Genomic DNA, 18,532 nt, shown 5'->3' with positions numbered 1-18,532 from the left:
GACGCACCTTTTTTCCTCAAAAGAGGCTGAAAATCTGGGTGCATCTTATACATCAAATACAGCATTTTTTTGCCTCTCGAAGCCCCGTCCCCTTCACCCAAATGGCCACATCCCTTATGGAGGTTTTCAGAAAGCTCCTGGGGGCTGGGGAGAGCAGAAATTAGCAAAAAGCAGTGCCTTTTTTGCCCCCCTCCCAGCCGCCAGCAGCACTCTATAAGCCTCCCCCCAAAAAATGTTCACAAAAATTTGTGAAAAACGGGCCATTTTGGGGAGGTTTGCAGAATGCAAAAACTTTTTTGTCCCTTTTGGAAAGCTCTTTAACTGATGGAAGAGAATTAGATTGATCAAGTGCTTTGCCAGCAGAAACAAAGTCTTAGGTGCTGCAGATTGTCAGCAATTTCCTTCTCCAGCCCATGGATAAATACACCTGGAAACATCTACCTACCTACCTACCTACTCTCTCTCTCTCTCCCTTATTCCTCTCTATCCCTCTATCTACCTACGTACCTACCTACTCTCCCTATCTACTGTATTTCTATCCCTCAACCTACAAACCCACCTACTCTCTCCCCCTACCTACCTACTGTATTTCTCTCTATCCCTCTATCTACCTACTTACCTACCTACTCTCCCTATCTACTGTATTTCTCTCTATCCCTCTATCTACCTACTTACCTACCTACTCTCCCTACCTATCTACTGTATTTCTCTCTATCCCTCAACCTACAAACCCACCTACTCTCTCTCCCCCTACCTACCTACTGTATTTCTATCTCTTTCTATTTCTCTCTCTATCCCTCTACTTATCCACCTACCAACTTACACTCTCTCCCTACCTACCTACTGTATTTCTCTATCTCTATTTTTCTCTCTTTGTCCCTTTATCGACCTACCTGCCCACCTAACTACTCTCTTTCTCTCCCTCCCTCCCTCCCTACTGTATTTCTCTTTCTTTCTCTTCCTATCTATTTTTTTAAAAAATTTGCCTCTTCAAAATCTTGGTGTGTCTTATACTCCGGTGCGTCTTATACTCTGAAAAATACGGTAGGTTAAATTATGGGAAAAAGTTGACCTTTCTTACCATATTTTTCGGAGTATAAGACGCATCCCCCGTAAAAGAGGGTGAAAATTTGAGCGCGTCTTATACACCGAATGTAGTCCCACCCACCTGCCGGCCCCCACCCTTTGGCCGCTGCCTTCCAGCCATTTGCCTCCTTGCAGCAAACAGCACAGCCTGATTAGCACAAGGAGCTGATAGTTGGTTGGATTGGCCTCCTGACCATCAGCTGTTTCAGGCTGCAGGGATTGCCATTGCCTATTTCCGCCTCCGTGCACCCCATTTTTGGCCCCCACATCCCATTTCTGGACTCTGCATGCCCCTTTTTCGGCCTCCGCGCACCCCATTTCCCACCCATTCCAATCCCCGCCGTGAGGAGGCTGAAAACGGGATGCGGAGGCTGAAAATGGGGTGCGCAGAAGCGGCAATAAGCTATGCTGTGGCAATCCCCGCGGCCTGAAACAGCTGATCATCGAGGCCCAACAATCAGCTGCTTGTGCTAATCAGGCTGTGCTGAAACTGAAACTTGCTGTTTGCTGCAAGGAGGCAAATTGCTGGGAGGCAGATTTTTCTTCCTTCTTGTTTTCCTCCCCAAAAGCTAGGTGCGTGTTATACTTTGGAGTGTCTTATACTCCGAAAAATACGGGAGTATTCAGAGCAAGCCCCAATTTTCTTCCTCTTCTTCCTCAACTGACTTTATGATGGCTTTTCCGCCAGGAAAGCAAAAAACAGGACAGATTAAACCGGAAATGATGGGCTTTCAGCTTTATTATTAACAATATCCCGTGCGGGCTAAATCGGGGTGACTCCGAGCTATTTTAGGGGTCTGCCAACCTCAATCCTGAGTAGGGAGGTTTATCGTCTCCTGCGGAAACCTGGAGGACGAGGAAGGGAAAAGAGGGGAAAGAAAAAAGAAAGGAAGGGAATGAATTTAGTACGGGGGTAAAAAATAATCTACCTTTAGATAGGAAGAGGTTGGGTTTCTATCAAGAGGCTAGACCTCAGTGAGGAAGTGACATTCACAAGGAGCAAAGGAACTGCAGGGGATCCTCGCCTTACAACCAGAATCCCCACTGCTAAGTAAGGTGGCTTTTAAAGTGAGTCGCGTCCTATTTTACCCCCTCCCCCCAGACTTGTTGAGTGAGCCACTACAGTCGTTAAACGAACCCTGCGGTCGCTAAGCAAATCCACCTTTCCTCATCGACTTTGGTGATTGGGAGCCGGCTGGGGAAGATCGCGACAGGCGATCCTGTGATCCCAGGATGCTTAGGCCGTCGTTAATATACGCAAATGCCAATCGCGATCAATCGCAGATATTTGGCGGTCGATTTTGAGACTTCCTCGCTTCGAAACCGATTCCAGGTGTTTAATCTTTTCGCCGGGAAGAATTCCAATTTGAGAATTCCCCTTCGCTTTCTTAAAATCAGCAGGCAAGACGGTGGGAATTTGGGGTGCAAGGAAGGAAGTTTGCTAAACTTCGCAAATGTTCCGATTTAAAGGGTGTGTGTGCGTGTGTGGGAAGAGATCACTCCTCCCTCTTCATCGACGCTTACCTTTTTTCTTGCCCCGTTTCGTGCTAACATTCTTCTTTCTCTTTTTGGGTGGATTGAAATCCTGTAAGGAGGAAGAAGGAACAGAAGAAAAAGATATAAGAGGAAAGAGAAAACGATAAGAAAAAGAGGAATCTAAGGATTAGCTAAAGGTTAAAGGTTCCCCTCGCACATATGTGCTGGTCGTTCCCGACTCTAGGGGGAGGTGCTGATCTTTGTTTCAAAACCGAAGAGCCAGCACTGCCCGAAGATGTCTCCGTGGTCATGTGGCCGGCATGACTCAACGCCGAAGGCGCACCGAACGCTGTTACCTTCCCACCAAAGGTGGTCCCTATTTTTTCGACTTGCATTTTTTACGTGCTTTCGAACTGCTAGGTTGGCAGAAGCTGGGACAAGTCACAGGAGCTCACTCCGTTACTTGGCGCTAGGTTTCGAACCGCCAAACTGCCGACCTTTCTGATCGACAAGCTCAGCGTCTTAGCCACTGAGCCACCGGGTCCCTCAAGGATAGAGAAGGGGATTCTCATGTTCAGGAGATTAACTGGTAGTGCTCCATTAACGACTGCAACAACGGGTGGGGATTTTGATTGTAAATCATTGCAGTCGTTCAACAGGTTGCTACGTGACCGGATTCAATTTCCACTCCCACAATTCCCTAGCCAGCATGGGGGTTAGCAACCGCAGCAAGTTTAAAATAGATAAGACTTCAACTCCCAGAATTCCCCGATGCTAATGCATTCCTTTTGATATGTATGCCCAATTGTGGATTTCATGCTCTCTTCTAATCCCTTTCTCTGCAATCTCTCCGCTCCAGGAGCCTGGAGAAAAAACTACAGTGATGACTGGCTGATAGTAGGAAGGTTTACGGGCATAGATCAGCACCATGCTAGAAAGCGGGAGATCCTGAGTTCAAGTCCAACTTAGGCATGAAAGCCAGCTAAGTGGACTTTGAGCCCGTCACCAGGAGACAGTGAGTTCTAGTCCTGTATTAGGAATGAAAGGCTGTAATTCTTAACCAATCACAAAGAGACAATGAATTTTAGTCCAGCCTTAGCACGATAGCCAGATGGGTGATTTTGTTCCAATCCACCAGGAGACAGTGAGTTCTAATTCCGCTTTACGAATGAAAGCCAGCTGGTTGACTTTAGGCCAATCACCAGGAGATAGTGAGTTCTAGTCCCACCTCAGGCATGAAAGCCGGTTGTGTGACTTTGGGCCAATCACCAGGAGACGGTGAGTTCTAGTCCTGCTTTAAATATGAAAGCTCGCTGGGTGACGTTAGGCCTTCCCACTTCCTGCCCCATTACTAACACCGCCTTTACCATCACGGGGTCCATCTCCACCCCTCTTTAGGTGAAATACAGAACCCAAGGTAATCCAATTGCGTCCAGTGGAATTCACATATAGACAATTTCATGTATAAATGTGTGTCCAGCAACTTTTTAAGCACTTGACGTGGAAGGGTGACATGGTCCTCCATGGTCTTGGTATGTATAAGGATATCATCTAAATAGACGAGTACCCCTTGATATAGTACCCCCTCTCAGACTCTCACCAACCTCCCTTCCCATCTCAACGATAAGGCAGACCCAATAAACTCACTTCTCCCAGAGACGGGGTGGCCCCCGTGAGGGCGCTGATGTCCCCGAAGTGGGTGAGGGAGCTGAGCTGGGAGCCGAAGACCCCTCCTCGTCTACGCCGGGCTTTCTCCTTCCGGGTCACGTTGAGACGGACCATCATGCTCTCCTCGTAGTTGGTCCTGCGATGAGACAAGAAGACAGGGACGTGTTTGGACAGCCGAGGCCGACGAAGACAGCAAGGCTGATGGCGCGCCGAGGTAGACTGCGCCTGCCACTGGAGGCTCCGCTCGGCACCACTGAGATTCCTGCTTCCAAATCTGGGATGCCTCTCCATTAGGCCCTCCCACACTGCTTTCTCCTATCAGAGCTTGGGCCCCCAACTCATAAAGCTTCTACTTTTCCAACTTTGCCCAAAAACTCGGGATTTCCCCATTTGTCCTCGGGAATACTGCGTTTCCCCGAAAATAAGACAGGGACTTATTTTCTTCTGACCCCTGAAATAAATGCTTGGGCTTATTTTCAAGGAGGTTTTATTATTTTTGATGTGCAGGAGGTGGCGAGCATGGTCACCTCATGGCTGCTGCTGTGTTGCTATGTTTTCGGGGAGGGCTGATTTTCGAGGAAGGGTTTATTTTAGCGCATGCGCTCAAAAGCCCGATTGGTCTTATTATCCGGGGAGGTCTTATTTTCAGGGAAACATTTTTGGAAACTTTGAACCCAGGGCATTTCGCCATATGCCTGGAGTTGCAAACCGTTGAGTATTTTAAGCCAATGGGATCTACATGTTAAGGCACTGGGCTAGAAAGCAGGAGACGGTGAATTCTAGTCCTGCCTTTGGCATGAAAGCCAACTGGGTGACTTTGAGCCAACCACCAGAAGGCGGTGAGTTCTAGTCCTGCCTTAGATGTGAAAGCTGACTGGGTGACTTGGAGCCAATCACCAGGAGGCGGTGAGTTCTAGTTTCACCTCGGGCGTTAAAAGCTGAGTGGGGAAATTTTGAGTGGGTAAATCACCAGGAGAGAGTGAGTTCTAGTACTATCTTAGGCATGAAAGCTGACTGGGTGACTTGTGGGTAAATTTTGGGTAAATCACCAGGAGAGAGTGAGTTCTAGTACTATCTTAGGCATGAAAGCTGACTGGGTGACTTTGAGCCAATCACTAGGCGACAGTGAATTCTAGTTCCGCCTTGGGCATTAAAAGCTGGGGGGTGAATTTTGGGTAAATCACCAGGAGAGAGTGAGTTCTAGTACTATCTTAGGCATGAAAGCTGACTGGGTGACTTTGAGCCAATCACTAGGCGACAGTGAATTCTAGTTCCGCCTTGGGCATTAAAAGCTGGGGGAGTGAATTTTGGGTAAATCACCAGGAGAGAGTGAGTTCTAGTACTATCTTAGGCATGAAAGCTGACTAGGTGACTTTGAGCCAATCACTAGGCGACAGTGAATTCTAGTTCCGCCTTGGGCATTAAAAGCTGGGGGGGGGGGTGAATTTTGGGTAAATCACCAGGAGAGAGTGAGTTCTAGTACTATCTTAGGCATGAAAGCTGACTGGGTGACTTTGAGCCAATCACTAGGCGACAGTGAATTCTAGTTCCGCCTTGGGCATTAAAAGCTGGGGGGGTGAATTTTGGGTAAATCACCAGGAGAGAGTGAGTTCTAGTACTATCTTAGGCATGAAAGCTGACTAGGTGACTTTGAGCCAATCACTAGGAGACAGTGAATTATAGTTCCGCCTTGGGCAGAGTGGGTGAATTTTGGGTAAATCACCAGAAGAGAGTGAGTTCTAGTACTATCTTAGGCATGAAAGCTGACTGGGTGACGAAGGAATGTTTTGTGCATTCATTAATTATTATTTGTAAGGACCTAAATCTATTATCTTTTATCTATATCTCTCTATATAAAGGCTGTATGTTCCAGGATAACTCTGGAACACCTGGCCCGTTAAGGAGAACGAGTGCGGTGTCCTAGAGCGGCAATTGTTTGTGATGTCAATTCCTTCGCAGCTTCCTCTGGAAAGCCAGCCGTGACATTCACCCTCCAGTGGACCAATGGGGAAGCGCCTGATGGATTTGGGACAAAGTGCCAGGATCCTAGACAGGGCGGGAAAGAGGAGCGCATGGGAGGGGGAAGGGAGAGGGCAGGGATGATGGGCATGGGAGTAGGGGGAGGATAGATCCGTCAAACAAACACTTTGACATCTATAAATACCCAGGCAATGCCGAGTTATCAGCTAGTAAATAAATAAAATCCACCACCCGCTTCCTTATGAGCAAACAGGCTGATGCCCTCATCCTCCTCGCGCCTGGTCTGACCCTCCCCTCCTCCCTCACTAACCGATGCTCATCCTCCCGGTTCTGTCGGGCCGTGTGAGCGTGATGCCCTTCCCGGATCTCTTCTGGAGCGTCGGAATACTGTTCCTTCAGCTCCCGGATGATGGAGCTGCTAAGCGCTCGCTTTTTAGCTTGTTCCACCATCTTCTTCTCTCTTTCCATCTCGGTTTCATCTGCAAGACAAAGAGCGACATTCATGCTGGATTAAAGCTATCTGGTTTGTTCATTCTTACGTCGCGACGCCAAGCTCTGTCCCTCCCGTTCCACAACCAGGTTTAGAATAGAACAGAATAATAACTTGATGGTCACTTTGAATGTAACACTAATCGGCACACATTAAAGTGAGATTTAATTTCATACAGCTCTCAAAGGATCTCCACCTCCAATACACATTACATAACAGAATAAATAAATAAATACCGTATTTTTCAACGTAGAAGATGCTCCGAAGTATAAGACGCACCTAGCTTTTGGGGAGGAAAACAAGAAAAAGCAATCTGCCTCTCTCTCCCACCAATTTGCCTCCTTGCAGCAAACAGCAAGTTTCAGTTTCCATACAGATTAGCACAAGCAGCTGATTGTCGGTTGGTTTGGCCTCCCAACGATCAGCTGTTTCAGGCTGCAGGGATTGCCATAGCCTATTGCCGCAATTGCGCGCCCCGTATTTGGCCTCCGGATCCCATTTTCAGCTTCTGCATACCTTGTTGTCGGCCTCCGCACGCCCCGTTTTCCACCCGTTCCAGGTGGCAGGGAGCGGAATGGGTGGAAAACGGGGTGCACGGAGGCCGAAAATGGGATGCAGAAGCCGAAAATGGGGCACGCGGAGGCAGCAACAGGCAATGGCAAACCCTGCGCCCTGAAACAGCTGATGGTCAGGAGGCCAATCCAACCAACTATCAGCTCCTTGTGCTAATCAGGCTGTGCTGTTTGCTGTTTGCTGCAAGGAGGCAAATTGCTGGGAGGCCAAAGGGTGGGCGAGGCTACATTCAGTGTATAAGATGCACCCAAATTTTTACCCTCTTTTAGGGGGGTGGAAAGTGTGTCTTATATTCCGAAAAATACGGTAAACAAATACAGAATTACGCATATGCCTACATATGTCACAAACATCACAATCTAGCTTGAATATATACACTTACATGGTTGGGGGGGGAGGGGAAGAATCCTGAGAATTTAGAAGACGGAGGGCCTAAGGAACAAAGCCGCTACAGGAGCTAGTACTGCTGCAAGAGATACTTCGAAGCCCCCTCCCAGAGGGGAGCATCCGAAACAGGTTGTAAAGTAGGTTTGTGGGGTCTCTTAACAATACTTCGAGCTCCAAGCATGTAAGCAACATCCTGAACAACCAGGAAGCGAGCTTCCCATGATTTTCTCTGCTGTCCTCACCACTCTCTGTAGGGGCTTTCTATCTGAGGCGCTGCGGCCACCAAACCAAACAGGGATGCAGTTTGTTAAAACGTGGGTTTGTGGGGTCTCTTAACAATACTTCGAGCTCCAAGCATGTAAGCAACATTTTGAACAACAAGGAAGCGAGCTTCCTATGATTTTCTCTGCTGTCCTCACCACTCTCTGTAGGGGCTTTCTATCTGAGGCGCTGCGGCCACCAAACCAAACAGGGATGCAGTTTGTTAAAACGCTCTCAATTGTGCCTCGGTCAAATGTAGCCAGGAGAAAAGGAGAAAGGTGTGCTCTCCTCATCCGACGCAGGAAGTGCAGACGCCGGTTCGCACGTTTCGCTAAGGATGTTGTCCACTAGAGCCTTCACCTCTAAGGTTTCGTTCTTACTGTAATGCACGGGGACCAGGCGAGGCGGGATGTATTTCCGGATGCCTCCTTTGGACATCTCTTTCCCAGGAGTCTTGGCGGTACCGCCACCCTCTTCTTCCTCGTCTCCGTCTTCCGAGTCGCTGAGCTGGGGATGGAATGAGAGAATTGCAAGAATTTCGTTCAATTCAAGAGCAGATCAATGTTTCTTAATCCGGGCGACTTTAAGAGGTGCGGACTTCAACTCCCAGAATTCCCAAGGCAGCGGGTGGACTGCCACTCTCAGAATTCTATCCAGCCAGCGTTTATGGACTTAAAATTCCCCCACTTTGGGCTAATCACCAGGAGACGGTGAGTTCTAGTCCCGCCTCAGGCATGAAAGCTGGCTGGGTGAGTTTGGGCCAATCAGCAGGAGACGGTGAGTTCTAGTCCCGCCTCAGGCATGAAAGCTGGCTGGGTGAGTTTGGGCCAATCAGCAGGAGACGGTGAGTTCTAGTCCCGCCTCAGGCATGAAAACTGGCTGGGTGAGTTTGGGCCAATCAGCAGGAGACGGTGAGTTCTAGTCCCGCCTCAGGCATTAAGCTGGCTGGGTGACTTTGGGCCAATCACCAAGAGATGGTAAATTCTAGTCCCGCCTTAGACATGCCCCAGATAAGGCTGTACAGGAAGTCCTCAATTTACGACCACAATCGAGCCCTACAATTTCTGTTGTTAAGTGAGACAGCTGTTACGAGAATTTTGCCTGATGTTACGACCTTTCTCGCCACAGGCGTGAAGCGAATCGCTGCACTTGTTACGTTAGTAACAGGGTCGTTCCGTGAGTCCCCCTTGACTCTGCCTGTCCGAAGGTCGCCAAGTGCGATCACGCGACCCCGGGATACTGCGACCATCATAAATACGAATTAGTTGCCCAGGGTCTCAATGTTGATCAGGATGCCGCAACAATTGTTAAGGGCGGATGAATGGCCGCATTTTTCAGCGCCCTTGCAACGCCAAGTGGTCGCTAAAAGAACTGTCGTAAGTTGAAGACTCCCTGTATTCAACCCCTTTTCTCGTTTCCTACCTTGCTGACCAAGTTATCCGGATTCGGTTTGTACTTCAAGGGATCATCATCAGCTGAAAGGAGAAGAAATAGCAGAAAACCAGTTTAATACCGCTCTATTTTTCCACCCCACCCCTCCAAATCCCTCATGACTTACCCAGCCCCCCAGTAAAAACTGCCTTCACCAGTTTGTCCACCTGGTATTTCAGTTTCTGCTCAATCGGACGCATCTTCTCCAACACCTGTGTGCCCCCCGGCCCGGAAAAAAAACACCAAATTATTGAAAAAGAAACCGGCTTTCTTTCACTTGGTCATAAATGTCACCGGGTCCGGTGAGGCTGCATCAGAGGTACGAGCGCTTATCAAGAAAAGGACATTTTTCGATGCCCTCCCAATTTATTTGATTCAAATACACCGTTGTTTCTCAAATCTGGCAGCTTTTAAGATGGGTGGACTCCAACTCCCAGAATTCCACAGCCGCCAGTCGGCTGAGGAATTCTGGGAGTTGAAGTCCACCATCTTAACATCACTGAGGTTGCTAACAGCCATGTTGGCTGTGGAATTCTGGGAGTTGAAGTCCACCCACCTTCAATTTACTAAGGTTCCTACAAGCCATATTGGCTAGGGAATTCTGGGAGTTGAAGTCCACCCATCTTCATCAATTTACTAAGGTTCCTACAAGCCATATTGGCTGGGGAATTCTGGGAGTTGAAGTCCACCCATCTTGAAGTTACTAAGGTTGCTAGTAGCCTGACCGGCTGAGGAATTCTGGGAGTTGAAGTCCACCCATTTTCAATTTACTAAGGTTCCTAAGAGCCATATTGGCTGGGGAATTCTGGGACTTGAAGTCCACCCATCTTAAAGTTACTAAGGTTCCTAACAGCCTGACCGGCTGAGGAATTCTGGGAGTTGAAGTCCACCCATTTTCAATTTACTAAGGTTCCTAAGAGCCATATTGGCTGGGGAATTCTGGGACTTGAAGTCCACCCATCTTAAAGTTACTAAGGTTCCTAGCAGCCACATTGGCTGGGGAGTTCTGGAAGTTGAAGTCCACCCATATTAAAGCTACTAAGGTTGCTAACTCCCACGCTGGCTGTGGAATTCTGGGAGTTGAAGTCCACCCATTTTCAATTTACTAAGGTTCCTAACAGCCATATTGGCTGGGGAATTCTGGGAGTTGAAGTCCCCCCATTGTAAAAAGCCAATGGACCAGATAGATCTCCCTGAAGAAGTCCAGGAGGGCTCGTACCGTGCGGGTTTCCACCAACCGCAGTAAAGCAGGGTGGTTGGCCACAGAATGTCCGGAGGTCTTCTCCAACATCAAGTGGGAGAGGTCTTGAATGTAGAGAAGGAGGAGATGGTCCTTCACGTCCAGGAAACTGAGGCCCTGGTGGGAGGAGAAAAGGAGGCCGGTGAGCTGTAGGGAAGATTGACGGGCTTGACTGGAGACTTGGGGAACGGAACTAAAGTATGAGATAGCAACCGTAGAAGAAACGTTATCTGGCACGGACACAGTCAGAGCAGATTGGCTGCAGAGGTCTTGCAGATAAAGAAACGGAATAGACAGTCCTTGACTTACGACAGTTCGTTTAGTGACTGTCCAAAGTTATGGCGGCACTGAAAAAAGTGACTTTACGACTGTTTTTAGCACTTACTACCTGATAACTCGGCGCTGCCCAGGTATTTATTTATCTCAATCCTCCTTCCATTAACATCGCCGCAATTTCTAATCTTGGATTTTCCCCCTTACCAGAGGCAGCACTGTTGTGGATTACTGCGAAGTCGTTACCATGGCAACTCCACAGCGCTGTACAGTAGAAGCCATTTGAAGGCAGCACAGTAGAAGCCATTTGAAGGCACAACAGGCTGTATCTTAACAGAACACACACCCCGAGGGGTGTTAGGGGTGTCTTACCCACCCCACAGTATTTGTTTCCAGAGAGGAATTCGGAATTCGGTAACTGACTCGTAAATATGACGGTTGCAGCGTTCGGGGGGGGGGGGGGGGGTGTCACGCGATTCCCCTTTTGCGGCCTTCTGACAAGCAAAAACCCATGGGGAAGCCAGATTCGCTTAACTACCGGGTGACTCCCTTAACGACGGCAGCGATCCGCTTACCAGCCGGTGGCAAGAAAAGTCACAAAATGGGGCAAAGCTCACGGAACAACTGTCTCGCTTAGCAACAGAAATGGGCTCAATTGTGGTCGCAAGGCGAGGACTGCCTGCATTGGCCCACGCCCGTCTCCGTTCGCTCAACAGTGTTTTTGTTTTTTTTTACCTTTTCGGTGGGGTAATCACCTGCTCGTATCTTCCGCGTTAAACGTTGTACGTGATGAGTAACTGCAACCACCTGTTATCAATAAAGGAGAAGATTTGTAGCCTAGGGTAGAAATGAAGAGTTCTGACAAACAACAGTTAGGGTGGGATATTGATTTGGTTTATAGAGTTAATTCAGCTTATGCTAGAACGCACAATGTTCCAAGAGAGGTTCACATCAAATTTCTTAGAAAGCCTACAAGAGATGAGATTCTGGGGGTACAAAGGGGGGAAACATTAAAATACAAGGACAAAGAGATAGCCATCCTGAAACAGATTCCGAAGAAAGTAAGAGACAAGAGGAAAAAATATTCCTCTTTAGCAAAAAAAACTATTTGATAAGGGATTTTGGTTCAGGTGGCTATTGCCAGAAGGTATGTTGATTTTCTGGGAGGGCAGCAGAGTTAGAATTAATACAATTATGGAGGCGGAGGCCTTCATGGAAAAAAACAAAGCACTCCTAGACAAAATAGAGGACAGTACACAAGATATGAAGGAGGGAGGGGCCGAGGCTTTGCAGGCAGGTGGGGGGGAGGAGGAGGCAACAATGAGAAGACTCAGATCACAAAAGTAAGTTGGAAAAATATTGCAATTGTTGATACAATGAATTTTTTGTTAGATATAAAGTAAATGATTGAAACTACTGAAAGATACAATGTAAAAATAAGCTGTCAAGATTTATTTAAGCAATAATATTTTGTTTATTACTTTGTAAAAGTTATGAGACTTGGGGGGAAATACCATTTTCCACACGATGTAGCTGTCAAAATTTTTTTTCCCATACCTATTACCTCTTCCCTTAAAATTCTGCAAAAACCAATAAAAAAACTTTTAAAAAAAGAGTTCCTGGGGGCCTCTCAGCTTGTGCTCTGACCTAGGCTTCCCAAGATTGTGAAGTAGACTCCTTGATAAAACCTCTTTTATTTAGGTTAAAGGGAATTCCTCTCCAGCAAACAGTCTTTCAACAGATTTCACAACTGCAGACCTTTATCAGGCTTGGAGAGCTGCCGGGCCGATATCTTTTAAACACCAAGCTGTAGCAGCAATTCCTTGGCAAGAAGTCAGGAACAGATCTTCACTTTAACTAACTGTCTCCTGCAAACTCCCCTCCCCTTTTCTCCTCTTTATTCCCTGGGGGGGGGGGGGCGTCCACCGTCCACCTGTGCCTTTATTCCCGAGTCGACCCTTATTCCTTAGCTATTCCCTTCTCCTGGCAGCTCTGCGCATGCGCACACTGGGAACAGGCTCCAGCTGTTCTTCTGCCTCACTGATGTCTGACTCTGAAGGCAGCTGATAACTGTCAGACGGCCCTGGCCCCCCTCTCTGCCTCCGACACAGAGCCCTCGTCCGAGCCTTCCCCAGACTCCAGGACTGGTCCATGTTCCTCCCTAACCTCCTCGCTGTCTGAGTCTGCTCCCAGCTCGCTCATTTTTTTGGTAGATGCTGCATTACCCAATTAGGTAACACCATCAATGCTAGTAAGGAGTGCTGTTTTAATATAAACGGACAGCAAACAGCACGGATGATGTTACCTAGTTGGGTAATGAAATGTCTGCCAAAAAAAAAAAAAAAAAACCACCACAAGGAAGCTCAGAAAGCACCAAGAATCATTTGCAACCCCCACCAAGGAAGGAAGAAGCAAAATCACACTTATTATTTTTTTTTTTGAAAAGGAAAGAAGAAACACAGCCAGTTGCAAAAGCTGGAACGGGGCCGAACATTTTTAGGGAACAGGAAAAGTAAAAATCTTGATCTCACCTGTTCTTGGAGAGATTTGAACAGGTTTAGGGCTGCGGGTAAATCGGCTTCCACAATATCCTGAAACCGACAAGAAAATACAAGCAGGGGGGAAAAAAAAAATCAATTTCTGAGTCTCAGAATTATTCCATCTTATTCCCACCTCCGATGTCCCCCTTGGTGAATAGATTGTAGATCGTTTACAATTTCTGGCTGCAGTGATAAACGAGGTTTCGTTTTCTTTGTTCGATCGTTTCTTGGAGGCTGCCTTGACAGGTCCCTGCAAAGTTTTTCAGACATGGTTTGCCGTTGCCTTTTTCTTAGGGACGAAAGAAAGTGGCTGGCCCTAAAGGTCAGCCAACTTGTCTTTCCTAGCCAAGGCAAGAACTCGTTAAGTCTTCTAGTGATTGGCCTAAATTCATCACCGCGGCTTTTGTTGTTGTTAGTTGCGAAAGTATGCCTGACCCATCGTGATCCCATGGACCACGTTCCTCCAGGCCTTCCTGTCCTCCACCATCTCCAGGCCTTCCTGTCCTCTACCATCTGGAGACTAAAACATTTGAAGAACGGTTGCAGGAACTGGGTATGTTTAGCTTAAGAGAAAGGACTAGGGGAGACATGATAGCAGTCTTCCAATATCTCAGGGGTTGCCCCAAAGAAGAGGGAGTCAAACTATTCTCCAAGGCACCTGAGGGTAGAACAAGAAGCAATGGGTGGAAACTAATCAAGGAGAGAAGCAACTTAGAATTGAGGAGGAATTTCCTGACAGTGAGAACAATTCATCAGGGGAACAGAAATTGCCTCCAGAAGTTGTGAATGCTCCAACACTGGAAGTCTTTAAGAAGATGTTGGATAGCTATTTGTCTGAAACGGTATAGGGTTTCCTGCCTAGGCAGGGGGTTGGACTAGAAGACCTCCAAGGTCCCTTCCAACTCTACTATTGTATTGTATTGTATTGTATTGTATCTCCAGGCCTTCCTGTCCTCTACCATCCTCTGGAGTCCATTGAAGCTCACGCCGACTGCTTCGGTGACTCCATCCAGCCACCTCATTCTCTGCCGTCCCCTTCTTCAGCATGAGGCTCTTCTCCAGTGAGTCCTCCTTTCTCTTTACGTGGCCAAAGTCTTTTGAGTTCCTTCTTCAGGATCTGGCCTTCTAAAGAGCAGTCAGGGTTGATCTCTTCTAGGACTGACCGGTTGGATGGCCTTGCAGTCCAAGGGACTCAATGCAGGAGTCTTCTCCAGCACCAGAATTCAAAGGCCTCCATTCTTTGGCGCTCAGCCTTCCTTATGGTCCAACCTTCACAGCCATCCATTGCAACTGGGAAAATCATCCCCTTGATTATATGCACTTTTGTTGGCAAGGTGAGGACTCTGTTTTTTAAGTATGCTGTCTAGATTTGCCATTGCTTTCCTCCCCAGGGGCAAGCCTCTTTAAATTTCTTGGCTGCCATCCCCCATCTGCGGTGATCATGGAGCCCAGGAAAATTTGCCTCTTCACCATTCTAGTTTCCCCTCTGCTCACGTCTAAATTACAACTTTCTGTTCTTTGCCTTCAGACCTCTATAATCAAGTTTGTTTTTTCTCTCCCTCTTCCTCCTCCTGTCCTTTCTCTGCATCCCCCCCTCCCCGATAACAGAATCACAGACTTGGAAGGGACCTTGGAGGTCTTCCAGTCCAACCCCCTGCTCAGGCAGGGAACCCTATACCATTTCAGACAAATGGTTGTCCAATCTCTTCTTAAAAACCTCCAGCTTTGCAACACCCACAATTTCTGGTGGCAAGTTGTTCCACCGGCTAATTGTTCTCACGATCAGGAATTTTCTCCTTAGTTCTAGGTTGGTGCTCTCCTTGATTAGTTTCCACCCGTTGCTTCTTGTTCGGCCTTCAGGTCCTTCGTAGAATAGGTGGACCCCCTCTTCTTTGGGGGAGCCCCTCAAATATCATCCTAGACTAAAGTTAAAGGTTCCCCTTGCACATATGTGCTACTCGTTCCCGACTCTAGGGGGCGGTGCTCATCTCCGTTTCAAAGCCGAAGAGCCAGCGCTGTCCGAAGACGTCTCCGTGGTCATGTGCCCGGCATGACTCAACGCCTGCGAAGGCGCACGGAACGCTGTTCCCTTCCCACTAAAAGTGGTTCCTATTTTTCTACTCGAATTTTTACGTGCTTTCGAACTGTTAGGTTGGCAGAAGCTGGGACAAGTAACGGGAGCTCACTCGGTTATGTGGCGCTAGGGATTCAAACTGCCAAACTTTCTGATCGAGAAGCTCAGCGTCTTAGCCCCTGAGCCCCTGCGTCCTTCACTAGACTAGACATCCCCAGTTCCTGCCACCGTTCTTCCTATGTTTTAGCCTCCAGTCCCCTAAGCATCTTTGTTGCTCTTCTCTGCACTCTTTCTAGAGTCTCCGCATCTTTTTTTATATATGTGGCGACTAAAACTGGATGCAACAGACCAAGTGTGGTCTTGTTTGTCACCCAAAATGCACCCCTTCCCATTACCCCCCACCCAAATTTCTTTCTCAGTTTATCATCATGAACCCTCCAGTTTTTAAACAGCCTTCTTTCCAAGTAAGCACGCACAAAACATGGCAAATTCGCAAAAGGAGACCGCAGAGTTCATTTTTAATTTAAACCTTGAATTCATGCTATTTTTTTGAGTAAGCTAATCCACAGGTTCAACGTCTTCTATTTCACAGCCCTATTTTAAAATCCTTCGACCCAAAGTCTTTTTACAAAGTTTTCCCTCCGAGACACAACAGGAACTGAGATCACTGCAACTGAATTTAAACCAGTTGCATCAGCAACAGGTCCATCGATTATGGAGGAAAAAGAGGAATGGGGTAAGAAGGAAAGAATAAATAGAGGGGAAAAAGGGAGAGGGGTAGAAGGAAAGAATGAATAGAGGAAAAAGAGGAGTGGAAGAATGAATAAAGGAAGAAAGAGAGGAGTGGAAGAAAGGAATAAATAGAAAAAGAGGAGTGGAAGAAAGGAATAGAGGAAGAAGAGAAGTGGAAGAAAGAAATAGAGGAAAAAGCGGAGTGTGGAAGAAAAGAACAAATAGAGGAAAAAGAGAGGAGTGTAAGAATAAATAGAGGAAAAAAGAGAAAGAAAAGAATGAATAGAGGAAAAGAGTGAAAGAAAAGGACAGAGAAAAAGAGAGGAGAGGAAGAAAAGTGAATAGAGGAAAAGAGGAGAGTGGAAGAAAAGAATAAAGAGGAAAAGGAGTGAAAGGCATAAATAGAGGAAAAAGAGAGTGGAAGAATGAATAGAGGAAAAAGAGGAGAGAAAGAAAGGAAAAGAATAGAGGAAAAAGAGGGAAGTGGAAGAATGAATAGAGGAAAAAAGAGAGGAGAAGAAGAAGGGAATAAGTAGAGGAAAAAGAGGAGAGTGGAAGAATAGAGGAAAAAGAGGGAAGTGGAAGAATGAATAGAAGAAAAAAGAGAGTAGAAGAAGAAGGGAATAAGTAGAGGAAAATGAGGAGAGTGGAAGAATAGAGGAAAAAGAGAGGGGTGTAAGAACAAATAGAGAAAAAAAGAGAGGAAGAAAAGAATGAATAGAGGAAAAAAGAGAGGAGAGGGAGAAAGGAATAAGTAGAGGAAAAAGAGGAGAGTGGAAATATAAATAGAGGAAAAAAGAGAGGAAGAAAAGAATGAATAGTGGAAAAAGAGGAGAGTGGAAGAATGAACAGAGGAAAAAAGAGAGGAGAGGAAGAAAGGAATAAATAGAGGAAAAAGAGGAGAGTGAAAGAGAATAGAGGAAAAAGAGAAGAGTGGAAGAATGAAGAGAGAAAAAGAAGAGAGGAGAGGAAGAAAGGAATAAATAGAAAAAGAGGAGAGTAGTGGAAGAATACACACGCACATACACACCAACACATTACAATATGCACATTAATATTAATAATCACATTATTAATTGCAGTAATTATAAGTAATACAATTAATAATTTCATTCATTACCTATCATTAATAATTACATTATAAGACATCACATTAATATACATAATAATGACGTTAAATCTAATATATTAAATGAAAGAGACTCAATTCTGCCCAGATCCCACCCTCAGGCATCTGCTCAGACAAAAGGCGCTGTCGACCCGTGTTCAACACGTGTACGCCTCCCTCCCCTCCAAGCACTCCTGCTCACCTGCGAGTCCATCAATTCAGACGACGGAGGCAGCCGGTCCGCCATAGCTCCGACTCCCACGTGGAAAAGTAGCTTTCGTTCCTGGCTGGGAGAAATCCCGCCTTCTTCAAGCGAGTTGTCCAATCCGAGAGCACGTCCGCCTCTCCGCCGCAGACCTCTAGCCAATCGTTGAGCGACGCGGAAGAGACGCAGCCAATCACGCCGAAGTCTAGCTAGGATTTTTTTTTTCAAGGAGCCGAGGGAAGTTTATAAAAGCGGGCCCCTCCTCTTCTTTGAAGGTAAATAAGCCAATAGAGCTTAAGGGCCCACCTCCTGCGGAATAGATTATAGCCAATGAGGGAAAGAGGTGGAGCCTCCCATCTGGAACGTTGAGACCAGTCAGAAACATCCAAAAGGTTATAAACAAACAGATTCAGGAGGAATCCCCGCCTCGTCGAATCCAACAGCCTATCAGAATTTGAACCTGGCCGTCGGCGAAACTTTTGGTCCAATTAATGAAATCCTCTTACTCTTCCAATGTTCATTGATAAAAATTTTTTCACTACAGTATCCTTTATGATGAATTATTTTGATAGAGAGTCTGTTTTTCCCTTCCTGATTGGTAGATATCATGGAAGCAATCCAAAGGCTTGTTCTGCTCTATAGCTCCCATTATCCCCAGACAGGATGATAGGCATTGTAGTCCAGCGATCTGGAGGTTCAAGAAACTAAAGGGTTTCGGAAAATATGCTGTAAACCTACTGACTGGAGAATTCTGGGACTTGAAGTCCACAAATACTGACTGGAGAATTCTGGGACTTGAAGTCCACAAATACTGACTGGAGAATTCTGGGAGTTGAAGTCCACAAATACTGGCGGGAGAATTCTGGGACTTGAAGTCCACAAACACTGACTGGAGATTTCTGGGTTTTGAAGTCCACAAATACTGACTGGAGAATTCTGGGAATTGAAGTCCACAAATACTGGCGGGAGAATTCTGGGACTTGAAGTCCACAAACACTGACTGGAGAT

At 46.8% G+C, this 18,532-nt stretch overlaps 1 protein-coding gene across 1 annotated transcript; it reads right to left on the bottom strand.

Annotated features, from left to right (window-relative positions):
* Positions 1-1,795: 1,795 nt before the first annotated feature.
* Positions 1,796-17,739, bottom strand: NGDN (neuroguidin). Its single transcript, XM_081968896.1, has 11 exons — positions 17,522-17,739; positions 13,397-13,456; positions 11,601-11,672; positions 10,572-10,709; positions 9,480-9,564; positions 9,344-9,396; positions 8,302-8,428; positions 6,521-6,689; positions 4,210-4,366; positions 2,611-2,671; positions 1,796-1,932 (listed from the first exon to the last, which is right to left on the bottom strand). Exons 1-11 carry the CDS (start codon positions 17,564-17,566, stop codon positions 1,913-1,915), a joined length of 987 nt encoding a protein of 328 aa, XP_081825022.1. The 5' UTR covers positions 17,567-17,739; the 3' UTR covers positions 1,796-1,912.
* Positions 17,740-18,532: the final 793 nt, after the last annotated feature.

The sequence above is a fragment of the Natrix helvetica genome, assembly GCF_964273705.1.
Source record: "Natrix helvetica genome assembly, chromosome: W".
Classification (NCBI taxonomy): Eukaryota; Metazoa; Chordata; class Lepidosauria; order Squamata; family Natricidae; genus Natrix; species Natrix helvetica.
The sequence above is the reverse complement of the archived record's forward strand: the minus strand, read 5'-3'. Positions and strand labels throughout refer to the sequence as shown.